Here is a 16,057-nt window from a genome sequence, read left to right on the forward strand (position 1 = left end):
CTTTCCCTGTCCCTCTCTTGTTCTCTCCAGCATTCCTCCTTTCTATGCTTGTCTTTTTTTTCCTGTTTGTCCCCCCTCCCTGGCTTCCATGTCATTCCTCGTCCCCTGTCCCTCGTCCTCATTTTGGCTTTAATTATCGAAGACTCCCTCTCAGCAGCCTTTGTTCACCCATTCACCATTGCTGTGTGTGTTCTCTAGCGGCCATCTTACAGCTTTCTCTCCTGCTCTCTCTCTAGCCTCTGACATGGGGAACACTACGCATGTGCTGCCATATCATATCTTCCTCATAGTGTGTTAGGAAAACCTTCAAAATAAAATCCCTCACTAATTTGTTTCCTTTGTCTTTATCATTTTATGTATCTGCATCCAATGAGTGTCGTGTCCATCTCACCATTTGCTGTGTGTTCCCTCCGTCTTCCAGGTGAAGGCTGGTCTCAGGACGTTGATTCCCATTGAGCAGAAGTATATAGAGGAGGAGCCCAGAGTGTCCAAGCAGGTACATCAGCAGCCAACGCTTATCTTCTACCAGTCTGCCTCAGTTTTATCTGTGTCCACCACTGTACCTGCTGTTCTGCTTAACTGTCTGAATGAAAACCAACAAGCCTGGAGAGTGGCATGTTGTAAAGCACAACAACTGTGTGGGCAAGATATAACAGGATGATTGAAGGAAAAACGGCATTTTGTGTATTTTTTCTCTTCCCTCCTCTCTCCCTTCTCTCATCTCTCCCCCCCCTTTGCATCTACTCCGAGTGGTGAATAGAAATGTCAAGCTGTCAGCTCTGGGATGCATAAGTAGATTGGCCATCCTTATAGTTGGCCCTCTTTGCCACTGCTGCTTTGCACTTCATTGTCACACCGCTCAGTATGGCACCACAAAGGGCTGAATAGCAGGGGCTGGCCCACATCAGACATGTCATATGAGTGACCGTTTGGGCTCAGCAGTCAACGCTGCACCATGCACAGCCGAGCGCAGCCGTGCCCAGCGCAGCATAACGCACACACCAGCCTCCACCCCTTTGTCAGCCCTCCATCTATTCCCTTCTTTCCCCACTGTTTTTGCCTTTTCTCTTGCTCTCTGGCTCCCTGTATTGGCCCACTCTACAGCTTTATCCCAAGTGCTGAATCCTTTTTTCATCTCCATTTCACCTCTGACTTATAGAGATGACCTGTGTCAGTGTCTCGCAATGATGATGTCACAGGCTGCTTTTGGGGGCCCTTCTGTGTGGTAGCAGCTCCCCTGCTGTTGCTTGCTGCTTAGTGTGTACAGACATACGTACACACACATAAAGAAGAGAAAAAACACACAAGCTGTTTGCCAAACACAAGCATTTAGCTGTAATTGTGACATTTGCCTTAGAAAAGTGGCAAAATCATTTATTGTTTTTGGAAAAACTCAAGGCACCGTAAAATAATTTATGAAAAGTTATATATAATGACTTCCCAGACCTCTGGGTCTGTGTTCTGCTGGGGACAGTTTGGCCAAAAAAAAACAAAAACAAAACACAATTATACACAGCGAAGGTGGAATCCTTCTCATCTAGTGTCAAAGCAGCCAGGCCACCTGTAACCACATGTAAATCCACTAGAAACATAGATGTTGCTGTAGTGTTACAGACACAGTATACACACATTCCAACACACATTTTTTTCCAGAGTAAGAAAAAAAATGTCCTAGAATTTTTTTTTTTGAACAGTGATCTGCAGACACAGCTTGTCCTGTGGGAGCACTTTCTCCTGGTGATGACGTGATTGGGTGGTTTATGCTATTCCCTGAATGGTTGGCAGCCCAGGGGAAGACAGCAGTTAGCTACCTGTCTATGGCCAAATGCCTGGAGAACCCTCAGGGAGGAGAATCCAGGGACTGTGCTGGAAAGTGTTTTTATTGTACTTAACTTTATCACTGAAAGAGTAGACTTAAAAAAAATGCTACGAATCAGCTTGTCACACTTACTTGTCCTATATGCTGATCCATTTCCATATATAGCTATCCATGGAAGGAAAACACACTAATGTCCTCAATGGTGTCCTTAGTGCTAATGTTGTACTACTGAAGCCAAAGTAAGGTCAAAGCTCACTGAGCTGTAACTTAATGTTCCAGTTAACTTTACAAAGTACAGCGGGGTGGGACGCTACAGGATTTGAACCTGCTATATTAAGACTGATGAACACTGTCATTTTAAATATGGGATCCAACATGTTTATGTAATAAATTGTGATGAATTTACACCTTAACAAAACAAAGGAAACTAAAGTGACCTTATGTCCTCACAGGCATCTAGAACAGACAGAGACCATAAGAGCTATGCTTATGTTTGTAGACAAATTTTGATACATTTTGCTCATGTTTTACTTCGTCTTTAAATAAGACTTTACAAACACTACACATGTGGAGCTAATGGGGAAAAGTCACACAACCCCTGTGTGTTTTAGTTTTAGTTTTCAGAGGTACCCTGCTAGCTGTCACACCATGTGTCATCATCAGTTATCTGCATATTTACTGCCCAGTACAGCATGTTGTCTTTTTGCACACTGTCCATATGTACATGTACTCCTCTTTCACAGTAGAGTGACAGATCTTGTACAGTACATTATATAGTACCATGCTAATTTACTTGCTGTATGTGACATTAAGTCTTCACTTGTATGAAATGAAATATTCACTTCTTTGTCTCCTTTATAGCTGCTGTTGCGCAACTTCAACCGAGTTAAGCGCTGCATCATGTTCCTGATCAACACAGGTTGCTACATCAACAGCTGCTTTGAATGGGACTCTCCACAGAGGAGCATCTGTGCTTTTGTGGTATGTCGAGGTACATTTACATACAGTATAGACTACAGTAACCATATACTGTAGCACATTTCATGCAGATTTTAATATTCCCAGCCAAAGCTGAAACAGTTCCTAGTTTGTATCTTTTTTGGGTATACAATTAATCTATTGCCACAGTGATAATTATATTATTAGGTAGATCCCCACAATGTGAGTGTGATTTTGGTCTCTACACAAGGCATGCACACATCCAGCAGGAGAGCAACGTGTTCAGAGGCTGTAGGACCATTTCTGCTTACATGCTTAACTGGTAATTGCACACTCTAACATGAGAGATTGTTGTCTCAAGCACAGTAAAGTACATTCCCACACTGTAACCCCCTACGACAGACTGTTACTCACACACTCAGACAACGTGATAATGATGATCTTAATTAAGTTATTTTTCTGGCTTTTTATTTAATACACAAGCACACATGGTATATACACTGCAAGTGTTTAAGTGTCTGTTTGATGCTGGAAATGGATGGTGTTGCAGCTAAAACACTGTTCCCTGTAATACCGTCAGACATCCAAATACTCGTAACTACAATCTACCGAAGTGTGACAGACTGTTACTGCAGACAGTGGAAATAGTGGCCTCTTTCTTCTTCCATCGGTCTCCTCTTCATCCTCCCTCTCTTTCTCTCTCTCCTGTCATCTATGTCTGGTATTAAAAGGTGAAATGTAATTGGACAGCAGAGCTATCAGTAAAAGACATCCCCCTACAGGGCGGTGAGTGGCCGTGTGGACGTTCCTACTCTAAAGATGACAGAGCAGGCATTTAATCCTGTCTAGTTTATAGTGGCCTGACTTAAGTAGCTACAGGACAGGTGGACCCGCCCCAGCCCATTACCATGGGAGCACTAAGCACTAGTGCTCCCATGGTAATGTCTCCACAGTAGACATTAGCAACATTTGGCTGTCTGACACCAGTTTTGTCTCTGCAGAGACTTTGTGTGTGTGTGTAATTTATACAGCGGGTCAGTGTCATCACAAGACATGGGTCAGAAGAGACAGTATTGATCTGTTAACATTTTCCCCCTGTGTGCGCCAGCGCGTCTGTGTACGAGCCTGGCGTGTGCATTTGAATTTTCTCTCAGGTAAGGCGGAACTAGGCGTGAGCTCTCCCATCTTATCTTTTAGAATAAATGAAAATGTCAGACACAAAAAAAAAAATGTTGAGGAATTCACAGGAAACAAGGTCACTTCAGAATTGACAATCTGCATGGTGAATGGAAACGGGCAGATACAGCCTTGGATAGTGCAGCCTCCGTGTCAGCACCCACAGACACACACATCCACATGCCTTGTATAGCTCTTCAGCCTTTTTGAAAACGCTGCATGCATACATCCATTTCTGAGTAACAGTACTCACTATTCATATTCTCATTGTGCTCACTTAAATTCAGAATCTTCAGATGATGATGTTAAAGGATGTCTAGGCCAAGGGCATAGAATTTTATAGTTTACAGAAAGTCTGAAATTTAGGTGTCATTACGTTTTTCCTCCCTACACTCCCCTTCTCGCTCTTTTGGTAGTCTGTTATCGTAGGAGTATGCACTTGGCTAAAAGCATCAAAGTATTTAGGGCCTCTCTACACAGGTACTCTCTCCCTCCCTTCTATACCATTTCTTGATCCCTCTCTCATTTCTCCCTCACTTTGAGGGGCCTCTTAATCACTTTACTCATCTCTTTAAGTGGGTTTTTATGGCGGGCCATCTGGCCAAGATGGTGCCTTCATGAAGGTGTATAGCTGTGTGTGATTATGGGCACGTGTGTCTGTTCACATGTGCACTTTTTTTTTTTCATCTGGCTGTCTTTCTAGACAGATGTTACACTTAACTTTCCAACACAGCTGTACGCACAGAGGTGGAGTTGTGGTCAGTTCAACCTCTAAACTTACAAATATGCACATTCTTAACTGCTAAGTAAAGCTGTGGGTTGGGGGGTTGGGGGGTGGGGGGTTATGTGTCATTTTGTGTTTGCACAAACATCAAAATGCAGTTGTCATACTGTCACTTCATAACATTTCCTCCACAAAAATGCTCAGTTTTTCTTCACGGGCCTTTAATCTCCTTCTGCGCATTTCTGCAACACCAGCCACATGTACGTATCGGTCATTAGTGCCAGCTGTGATTAGTGTGTATGTTGTGTGTGTTTTGTGTGTATGTGAGAGAAAGAGATATTGCATAGTCTCCCATGCACCCTTTCTCCCTCACACCCACACTGCTGTCATCCACCAATCCCGACAGTGAATCAGCCACCGTGGCAGCTTCGCCCGAGGCGTTGGCACAGTGGACGGGACTGGAGTTACCTCCTGTCCTGCATGATAGGTGGTGTCTGTGTGAGTGGATCTTAGTGTCTCTGTCTCCCTGTCTCGGGGTTAAGCATCTGCTTCCTCTCTCCACACCTGCAAGCTGAGCGTCTCTCCTGTCTATCTGTCCATCCATCCCTGTTCCTCTTTATCTCTCCCTCCTGTTGCCTTTCCTCCTGGAGAGTTGAGGCCATTGTGGGGCTGAGCAGTGTTGGGTTCTGTTCTCCTGCTGCTGCCAGCTCTCCCCACGGCCCCTGCAAGACAAGGCTGTTATTGCCCCAGGGACCGCAGGCTTCAGCAGCTCTTCCTCCAAACAAATTTGCTGTAACTTTATCTGCAATTGGGCCCTGAATTGGGAGCAAATAGAGGCAGCTTTGTGAAGCTCAGGGAAGGGCGAGGGCAGCGAGCTGGGGGTTGTTGGGGAGGCAGGGGAAATGATACCAGGCTCTTTTATGTCAGGCAAAGTAGGACTCTTATCAGGAGGAGAGCCCAGACAAGGGAGCTCCTTCTAGAGGAAACTGGAGCACCTATCACCTGCTTTGCATTTAGATAAAAATTCACCCTGCTGAAATAAAAAAAAAGGGGAAAAAAGCAAAGACAGGTACAGAAGCAGCTATTGGAGTGTGCATGTGTTTGCACATGTCTGGCTGGCAGTTTGATGCACACACACAGAGTGCATAGACGCCATAGCAGTCATTGGTACACACTACTCCAGGTCTCTTTAAATTGCTCCTTTGACTCTTCTTCAAAGAACCTAACTTTGAAAAGTTTTGAAGTCAGGAGTTCGTCATTGCCCACAGCAAGGGACGGCTTTGAAATATGTACTTTCACATTTTGCTGCTCTCCTGATTTGCAAAATGAATAATAGTTGAAATATAGTGCCATGACTAACAGAGAATACCAAGTCAGAGTTTAATCACTAGAGATAGACTCAACAGGAAATATGTGAGGCCTTTTGTTGAGGAGTTGGAGATTCAGCATTCCTACTTTTGACAGCTGCCAATATGCAGCTCCTGTGTAGTGGCCAAAAAATGGTGTATGCATTGTTTTAATTTTCTGTTATAAAAAAATGACTGGCTTTGACACATGAATTTTGGCGATTCGGCCTGCTTTCTTATGGGATGAACGGCATTAATTGTGGAGCAAATTTATATTCTGCAGAAGTACAGCAGGGGGCAGTCTAGCACCACTGAATGATGCCAGTGTCCGGTCACAAACAGGACACGGTCTCCCTCCCTCTCCAGCTCCCTCGAACTTAACAGGACTTCTAGTTGCTATCTGGCAACACTTAGTGTCAGCATGGAAATTGATGTAAGAGAAATAAAGGGTAACTCTGAAATCCAAACTTCAGTTTCACTCCACTGAGACAGAGCAAGGGGAAAGTTAGCCTGGTGTGTGGTTAATGTAAGCCAAGTACTGAGTATTACCCTCCCACAGTGCCGCAGCTCAGAGCCGTTAGAATGCGAGTTGTTTTGAAACAAATAATACACGATACAAGTTTCAATGTGCCACACTGAGTGCTTGAATAAATCATTTTGACTTCTCTTTTTTTATTTATTTATTTTTACATTTCTAATATACCTTCTTGTGGTTGAGGGTGTTATTAATACTAAGAGAAAGCAACACACATAACTGCAATTAAAATCTAGTCTTGTCAAAATAGTTTACTAAATGTGTGTATTGGTATTTTAGCTAATGTGTTACAAATTATACCTGCCATTATTTTGCTTTGTTCATGTTTGTGATTGTCTGTTTCAAGTGTATGTCTCGTATCAATTTCAGCTTACGCTCAAATGTGAAGTTTGCCCAGTTCAAATGCAGCCTTTATCTATATTTGAAATGCTTTAGCAGATTTGACAATGGGAAATATTTGATTTTGTTTTGTGAATAGTTTTCTTTGGCATTTCAGTGGACTTCACCAAACTTGTTGAACTACAAATAAGTTTAACAAATTATGATACATGTCTATGACAATAAGATTTGTTGGGTGGTTTTTGGTGATTAATATCAAATGTCTCTCTTAAAACACAAACAAAACAAACTCTAAAACTGATACTGATCACTACTGCTCTTTAGTACTTTAGATAAGGACAGGCAATATTTTATCAGTGGTGGCATGACAAGCAAAGTGCAGTAATCCTTTTAGTAAGTAACGTTTATTTATCATTACTCTGCTGTTTTTCATGCTTTCAAAAGTACATATATTTTTTATAATTTAAATAGTACACAGTCATATATAACTAGAGACAAACACTGAGTTTACATGAATATTGTTACATTACCACACAGGTAATATTCGGTGATGTTAAACAAAAGTAAGAGTAGAGCATGATGAGCTTTCCTCTGTGTGCGTGTTCAGATACCGATAGGTTGCCGACCACTACATAATGCGTGTCTGAGCACATCTACACTTTATTCCCATCGAGTACATCTGGAGCTTCATTTTTCTCCCTTTGTTTTTACCCTTCAGTCCAGTGTGTTTTCCTCGTTGTATTTTTTTCCCTCTCCGCCTTTCTCTGGTTACTGACATCCACAGCAGGCTCCTTCCCACTCCCTCTTCCCCAGGCGAAGAGCTCGCTATCTGGTGTAACAAGCGATGGGGGGTGTCTGTGATCGCTCAGTCCTTGTGGAAAGGTCCAGGCACTGCAGGACCCTATTACCCAGCCGGGGGGCACGGAGACGGGGCAGGGTGGCCGCTGCTGAGTGTCCGGTTCCTCCAGCTGCCAGTCAAACTTCGCCCTCAGCTGCTAAAACCAAATAGAGGAGGAATGAAGGGGGATCACAGGTTAAAAAGCCTCAGGCAAATGGAGAAGAAAGCAAGATTTAAAAAGAAGAATAAAACATAAAAGAGGCTTTTAAGGTTTCATATAAACATCAGGACAGTGAGGAGCGATTAATTTGTCCATATGTGATAAAGATACTATGAGCGATTAGAGATCTAGTCACTAAATATACAGTACAATATGTGCCTGGTCTAAGTTATATTTATAGCACAGTATTTGAAAGGAGCAGCATGTGTGTCTGCATGAAGTGTGCAGTTATTTATAGCTTCTACCAGAGAAGATTTAAAACAAGTGAGCTCCTTTGTTTGACTGAGCTTATGTTTCCTCTCCTCTGTTGCACATTTAGTTGCTTTATTCTGGTGTTACGGATTTGTAAATTATAATAATTTGTAGAATGATGGATAATTTTAGAATAGTTGCATTTTGTAGAGAAAATGTGTGTGTGTGTTGATATGCAGGTTTTCATGGTCTTAACAGCTTTTTTTGATGAATGAAGGGAAGTAGGTGTGTTACTCGTTAGTATATAAACGTGAATTCTTGAATTTCCAGCGCTCGCACACAGGCTGTATCAGGGGAAAGTCCGTGTATGTGAGAAAGTTGAGCCTGAGAGACAGAGAAAGGTTTCAGCCCTTATGGGAGAGTTGGTTGTTGCACCAAGGCCATTCAGGTTTATTTGGGAAAAAACAAAAACATTTTGCTCTGAGCATTATGCATGTGTACTGGTCATTTCTAATGTTTAATTTATGTTTCTTTTTGCCTTACGCACTCAGTGTGTCTTAGTTTTACATGAAGTTATAGTTGTATTCAAAAGTTTAGATATGCCTTGCAAACTTTTCTGAGTGGGAAGGGTCAAGTTGACAAAATATCTGTTTAATTGTGGTGTTATTGTGAGGAGGAGTTTGCAATGAAATTCAGGTGTGTGTGGGTGAAGGGAACGTGAAATACCAACGGCACAGTGCATGAGTGTGTGTGCGCAGTTTAATGTCCGATGGGCTCGACTCCTATAAGCACAAACCTGCAAACGCACTCTTGAAGGGCTGTTGAACCTCATGTTCAATTTAACCTTAGACTGTAAACATAGTGAAGAGCTGGATTTTTATCCTTCACTCTGTTGCTCCCCCATTATATATACAGTACACACACAAAAGAATTTGGTTGTTGATAATAAATCTGTTTTATATATTGGTCTCAATTTTACTGCCCTTGAAGGTTTCCCATCAAAACTGATGTTAAATAGGGATGTATTTCCATACAGAGAGTAATTCATTTCAGAGCTTCTTTGCTCATTTATAAAATAGAGTTCTTAAATGTGATACATATGTTTTGCTGGAAAAGATTGACCATTAGACTTGGTTTGCATTGTCAGCATTCTTTTATTCTAATTGCTGCAAATGTTTTATCAACCATGAAAAAATCTCTGTACTTTTAGTTATTAGTAAAATACATCATTTTTGTTGAATTTGTTTCAGTTTGTATTCCTACAAAATATCCCATCTTAGTATCAAACTTCTTAACAATTGACACAATGCTTTCTTCCAATTGACACAATACTGCCATAATCTATTATTAGCAATTTTACCTTCCCACATATCTTCTCCCAACCACTGCAGTGATGTGTTGTCAGATGCTAAAGAGCCCTGCCAAAACCAGAACACAGGCTTTTAGGAAAGGTTACTTTTCAGATGGTACTCTTCTTGTTTGGTGATGAGAGGGGAGGTATAGAGGTTATGGTTTTGGCAGATGGGTGCAGAGAGGGTTAGAAATGGTGCGTGCAAGTCTTTTGGGGTATGAGAGAGTGTATTAGGGTTTGGAGTGACAGGGTTAGGGACTTGGGGTGCAGGGTGTGTGAGGTCAGGTGCTGGGTTTTGGGCTTGAGATTGGAAGGGTCAGCTTTGACGTGCTGCGGCTGAAATGGTACATGACCTCAGGCGTGATTGGCGTGGAGGATAGAGGCTCCGTCCACTCGTACTCATCTGCCTCATCGTCCTCCTCCTGAACTGAAGGCCCAGAAAACCTTGAGGGTCAGGGTGTTGAACCTAGGCTCACTGACACCAGGCCTGCACCTTTGTTGAAGCACAGCCTTATTTTTACACTTTGTATGTTGTGATTCAGCATATAAATGTATGCTTTCCAGTCACACATATGGTCGGGGTGCATTCTCAGAAGTTTGCGTCATGAAGGTCAACATGGGGTCTTCAATGTATACATTCTTATGCCGCATTGTTCGGGTCTTGAATGTATACATTCTTATGCCGCATTGTTCTCCCTTTTTTGTTCTTTTCTTTTGCTGACTTCTCTTTTTTCTTTCATCAGCTTTTTATCATCGTTGTTTGGAATTTTGAAGTCTATATGATTCCTCTGACTCTGCTGCTGCCCTTGGCCTGGAACTACATCCTCATTGCATTGGGGAAGGATACTAGGCAAGATGTGGTGAGTAACCTCATTGCTTCTGCCTTTGTTGCATTTCACTGGAAAAGCCTCCTTCCACAAACAATGCAAAGTTCAAACTCAAACACCATTGTTTTATGGAGACATGACACTCTTGTTTTATCGACAACATTAATGACACATGTTTCATTCCTTTGATACGGGCATATAACAAACAATTTAATATTTGTGATCCAAATAATGTGATGAGATTATGATCGCTATAGATGTGCACATAAAAGCCTGTAGATTTGTAAACAAGAAGATGAGCATAATACAGACTCATTTAGAATTTACCTTTTGGTTAAATTGCAGAAAAATGAAATTTATTTTAAAAATTCCTCAGCTTTTTTTTTTTTTTAGTTTTAATAACTCCATCTGCCCCTTGAGGAACTACATTCTCATTGCAATCTCACATTTCTCACTTTGCCTTCTTTGAGGCAAAGAAAAGGGGGAAATAATAGGCTGTCACCTTGAGCTACGTTACGCCACTTACCTGGTAGTATATTTATTTAATTCATTTATTTTTATCTCTTATACCAATTAAATGATGTCAAAGCAATGTCATGGAGAAACAGACATGTTTTAATCATGGCCAGGCACATTTGGAGAGCAGAGAGTGAAAGCGAGAGAGAGAGAGCTGGACTGTGGAGAGAGCGTGAACAATGAAGTGATTAATTTTAATAAGTGCCTTTTTCCAAGACTCAGTTGGAAATAACCAGTTAACAGACCTCAGATTTTTGAACTCTCTCTTGCCTTCTGTATGTGTATATTTACCTCCTCATAAGCATTCTTTGGGTTGGATTGGATTTGGAAGAGATTCAGTTCAGTCATTTTAATGAACCCACTCTCACTGCTGTGTTTTATTGGAATATTGAACATAAAATTGAATTAGATGTGAACTGTGTATATATTACAAGATTATTTGGTAAGAGCTAAGATTATCTGTTTATAAATCATTACATATGGAAATAATGGTTTATAAAGTTGACAGTAAAATCAGCACAGACACCTACAGTGAGAGACAGATATAAGACTTCTGTACTAGACTGTCACTTGGTTGTCTTACAGTAGTTTCTGTTCATGCTTAGGATTTATGCTTAGTATTTAAACTGGATATGTTCACTTATGTCAAGATTTGCATGTTTGCATTGCAAGTAGGTTCACTGACAAAATACAGCACTTCATTTGTGAATGACACACTTACTTTTCAGAGGAGACTTTTCCTGGCCTGTAGATGGCGACATTGCTTGACAAAAAAAAAAAAACTAAACTAAAAATCACACACATCTGAAGACAAAACCCGGCGTGATGATTTGTCCCCCTACCTGCTGCTTGTATTTATTCAGACCTTTTCCAATGTACTTCCTAACTGAAATGGAAACAAACAAAGCTTACATATTCTCATAATGTGCCATTCACTTCACATATGGGTAAGTACATGCAACTCCCACTTCATGCAGAATAGCTTTTCTCTCTCCCTTGAAAAGGACAACTGTTTTTCAAGTTGCAACATTAAGACAAGTTGATGCATCTGGACAGAACGCTGTTCTGCAAAGTTGTCCTGTGCTCAGAAAGACAGCCATGGACAATCAATACTATATGTACACACAAGAAAATGTTTTAATTTGACTCTTCTGATTGTCTTGCTGGTATTGCAACACTGTAGTTATGATTGACATGTACTTCTACTTTAGACTAGGAATCTGGGGCCGCATAGCTTTGCCACCAACTATAACCAAAGGTATTTAATGTTTTAATTTTAACATCAGTCCTTGTAGTTCAGCTTGTGGATGTTTTTCCCAGTGATAGTCAGTTGTTTTTTTTTTTATTCATCTTCAAAATGTGGTTGGAGGATGTTTGGTTCAATTCAAAGAACTTAACAAGGTCAAGGCTGTTTTTAGCCATGAGAAAGAGTTTCATATCTCATGCCGTTATTTTCAGGGCATTTAGCTTTTATTATTTTTTTTTTAGGGGCTGGACTTGAACCGCCAGCATCGTGCACACACCTGTGTACATGGTGTGCTGCACTTTAACCATTTGGCTTTCAGGGCATCTCATATGTGACCTTTTAATCTCCACTGTCGAGCAGTGACTCTAAGTGTGTGTGTTGTGTACTTCTTTTGGTTTGACAGTCTTTATGTGTAGATTGGAGTGTTAGTTCTGCTAATGGCAAGGGGAAGGTGTGTGGAGAAGATCGAGCTGGTGGTGAGATAGGCAGAGGCAAACAGAGAGAGAATAGCAGTAGCATATATTTATTTATGTACTGTATGTGATTGTGCAGGTGTGTGTATGATGCATGAATACTGTTCTGTTGTCTGACATAGTCAGCTGTGTTTTCTTTATTCCAAGGTTACGGTTCAGAAACAACCAGAGCTCATGCAAACATACGCACACACTGTATATACATCTGCATGCATGAGTCACTCCAGTTACATACAGTGTGTGTGGAACTTCAGCGTGTGAGAAAACACTGTGCAAATAGAGATAAGTTATGTGTCTATGTGAGAAATGTGCATACTTGTATATACATTGTGTGTGCACAGAAACAAGTGTGTGCAGACATTCTTTGCAACAGTGTATCCGATGAAAGTGGGATTAATTGTCAAAGATTAGCACCATTAATGCTGCTTTTCCTGCTGCTGTGACAGTTGGGCTGAACAGCACAGAGCAGCACAGGCAACACAAAGAACTGTCATCTCTCTTGTGTCGGTGTGGCGGTCTTACTGCCTCAGGATTGGTGAATGTGATGAACCCACTCTCCTTGCTCCATTATAAACTCTGTTGTCTCTTTCACTTATATTTGCTGTCTTATGTCAATTTGAATATGTACAGTAAAATTTATGTGCAGTGGTGTAAGCATTCATTATATTCAAGCGTTTGTGTTTGCAAATGCTTTACGCACAGACACTCTAACACACACATTCAGACACAAGTATCCCCCGAGTCCTGTCCCTGTTTGTTTTCAGACAGAATTTCCCAATCTGTGGCTGTGCAGGGGGAAGTGGGTACAGTGCGAGCAGTACTGCATTTTTTTTTTTTTTTGCTTCCTCTCTCTGTTCCCTGGATTCCTCTTCTGAGTGTCTGTCAAGCTGAAGTCATGGACGGCTCACTGTTTTCCTCTGGCACTTGGCAGAGAACAGAAAAGAAAACAAGGGAAAAAGGCTTTCTAATTGCTTCAACCAACACACCAAATGAATGCACTGAGCAGAGCCCAATAAAGGCCAACATCCGGAGCACTGGGGGTGAGGGTAATCCCAAAAAAAAAATCTCAGCTAAACTCACTCTAAAGGGTGACAGAGGCAGAGATATGGTGGGGGACAAAAGATTGCACGCACACACAAAACACACTAGAGCACAGACTTCCTAATGAAATGAAGGGCCTTACTACTACTGATGGGTTCAATGTGAGGACCTCCGATATTGTACCACAACCACAGTTCATAGCCCTGTCTATAGCAAATAAACAAACACCGGGTTCTCTCCACGTTGTAATTCACTACTCAAGGTCACCGACTGTTGTTTGGTTACATGCTGCTTTGCAAACAGCACCCAGATTGGCACTCCTTACCCTCACCCCAACCTTGACCAGTGCCTGCTAAGCAGTTGGAGCATCCTCAGAACAGCGATTAATGGAGGCGATGCACCAAGCGAGGTTGCCGACCTCCTCTCTTATCATGTAGCAGGCTGACCTGTGAACCTCACTCCTCAACATTGTGAGCTGACCTGTGTCATGCTGTAACATGCTCACTGAAACAAACACACAAAGAGGACTGTTTATGCTTTTTAATATTTGTTCAGGATGATACTTTGTACATTGACATTCAAAGCTGATAATGTGCTATAAAGGAAGGCTCATTCTATAGTTCTGCATTTGTGTGGAGTCCCCTATTTTTGGGAGGTGGAGGAACACAAATGATTCTCTCCTCTTTATTACTATCTTGTTTTGAATCCTGCGACAGCGCGCTGTTTAGATCCTGCTGCAAATGAAGCTGCCAGTAGGCTGGGCTCGGTCAACCAGAGGACAGGCAGCTCTGCTAGAAGAGAAAAGGGATACTAGGCACGTGTGCACGCGTGTGTATCTTTTCATAACTGTGTGTTTTGTTTGTGTGCGTGCCTGCTTGCATGAGTGCTGAGATTAACGTGCAAGGACACATCCCAATAGAAATCCTTCCTTGCTGTTCTGTTGGCCCAGAAAGGCCCTTAACAGATGTTATGAAGGTGTTAATTTTAGTGCAGGCTGTCGTAGAGGGCATATACAGTGCAGGAACATGGTGATGTCTCTTTCTACCACAGTATGACGGGCAATTAGGCCTCGTCACATTGGAGGACCATCCTCTTTATCTTGTGCTTCAGACTGTTACATAGATTCACCCACTGGATCTGCCAGCCCATTACAGAAGAGAAGATCTTAATGGCCTGAAGATACTTCACACTTACAGACATGCTTCCACTGGAGATATAGAGCAGACTACTTCCAACCTACTCTACATCCTGTTAGATAGGATTTCCATACAAACAAATATAGAGTTTAATCTTCCTGGTAGAGCCTAGTCATCCTTAAAATAAAATAATTGACTAAGGTTTTCTTCCGATTTGTCATGTTGTTTAAATCCATGTAGTTCTACTTGTACTAATTTAATCTTTATTTTCCTGAGTGTGAAACACTCGGTGTGACAGCAGTATATTGTTCATTAGTGTAAAAAGAATTTCCAAGACACTAATAATGTCTGATTTTTTTTTTTTTACATTGTATCATTTCAAGAACTTCATTGCCATTTTTATCTATTCTATTTTCTTCTTTATTTTGCATCTCAAAAAGACGTCGCTGCATCTCTAAACATACTCTGCCTTGACATCTGCCCTCATTAAGAACCACACACAACACACGCAGAGAACAGTAAATATTAGGAAACCTGGAAAGAAAAGAGGAAGCACTGCCTATTATACCTCAACTCCTCCAGAAAGTCACAACACTTTTTTCTCATAAAACTGCAACTCTGGAAAGAAAAGGAGAACGAGAAAGGGAGATGGAGTGGGAGCAGGAGACAAAAAAAGACAGAGGCATTCAGAAAGACAGAGACGAAGGCAGAGGAAAGCAGCAGTGGATGGCAGGCACTCCTCAGCGCGGAGTCAGACATGGCAGTTGGTGACAGGTGACAAAATCAAAAGGTCATGTCACTTTTAACTGGGAGCGCGTGTGCCCCGCTGATTTCCCCCGTGCCGCCCCGGCATCACCGCGCTCATCTCTTCTCCTCTCGCTGCCTCTCTGTCTCTGCTAAACTGGCAGATAGGATGGCAGGCTGGCAGGCAGAAAGACAGGCAACGGGCATAGTTTGAAGCGGGACGGGAGCAACGGGAGCATCAGGATTTCCACTGCAGAATCCTCCCAGCTTGCCTTTTCATCATGTTATCTCTCTTTCTCTTCCCCTCCATTTGTCTGACTCCCTTCATCACACCGAACCTTTGTAACTGTCTGTGCTCTTTGCAAACAACGTCAGCAGCTCAGGGTATGTGCCTCAGTGCTCGTTGTTGATTTGTCTATACAGACAGCCGCTGTAGTTGTTTGAGAGTTTTTCCAGTTTAAACCTTGATATTAAGCTCACAGATGTGTGTTTGTGCATCAAATTTATACCTTTTTTTTCCCACAACTGATTATGAAAAACATTAAGACACAACAGTATCATCTAAGGACAAACATTACTGTCTTTACTGACTCTC

At 41.8% G+C, this 16,057-nt stretch overlaps 1 protein-coding gene across 11 annotated transcripts in view; it reads left to right on the forward strand.

The window, feature by feature from the left end:
- mctp1a (multiple C2 domains, transmembrane 1a) overlaps positions 1–16,057 on the forward strand; it is a 116,752-nt gene that overhangs the window by 73,131 nt on the left and 27,564 nt on the right. For 10 of the 11 annotated variants that reach the window (XM_020594329.1, XM_020594332.1, XM_020594333.1 and 7 more), the window contains 3 exons: positions 422–496; positions 2,681–2,800; positions 10,223–10,339. In XM_020594329.1, the coding sequence (XP_020449985.1) occupies positions 422–496; positions 2,681–2,800; positions 10,223–10,339 (312 nt within the window). Of the gene's footprint in view, positions 1–421; positions 497–2,680; positions 2,801–3,008; positions 3,081–10,222; positions 10,340–16,057 lie in introns of those variants that run through there. The other variant, XM_020594339.1, reaches the window with a different exon arrangement.

Source organism: Monopterus albus, unplaced genomic scaffold (genome assembly GCF_001952655.1).
Source record: "Monopterus albus unplaced genomic scaffold, M_albus_1.0 scaffold23.1, whole genome shotgun sequence".
Classification (NCBI taxonomy): domain Eukaryota; kingdom Metazoa; phylum Chordata; class Actinopteri; order Synbranchiformes; family Synbranchidae; genus Monopterus; species Monopterus albus.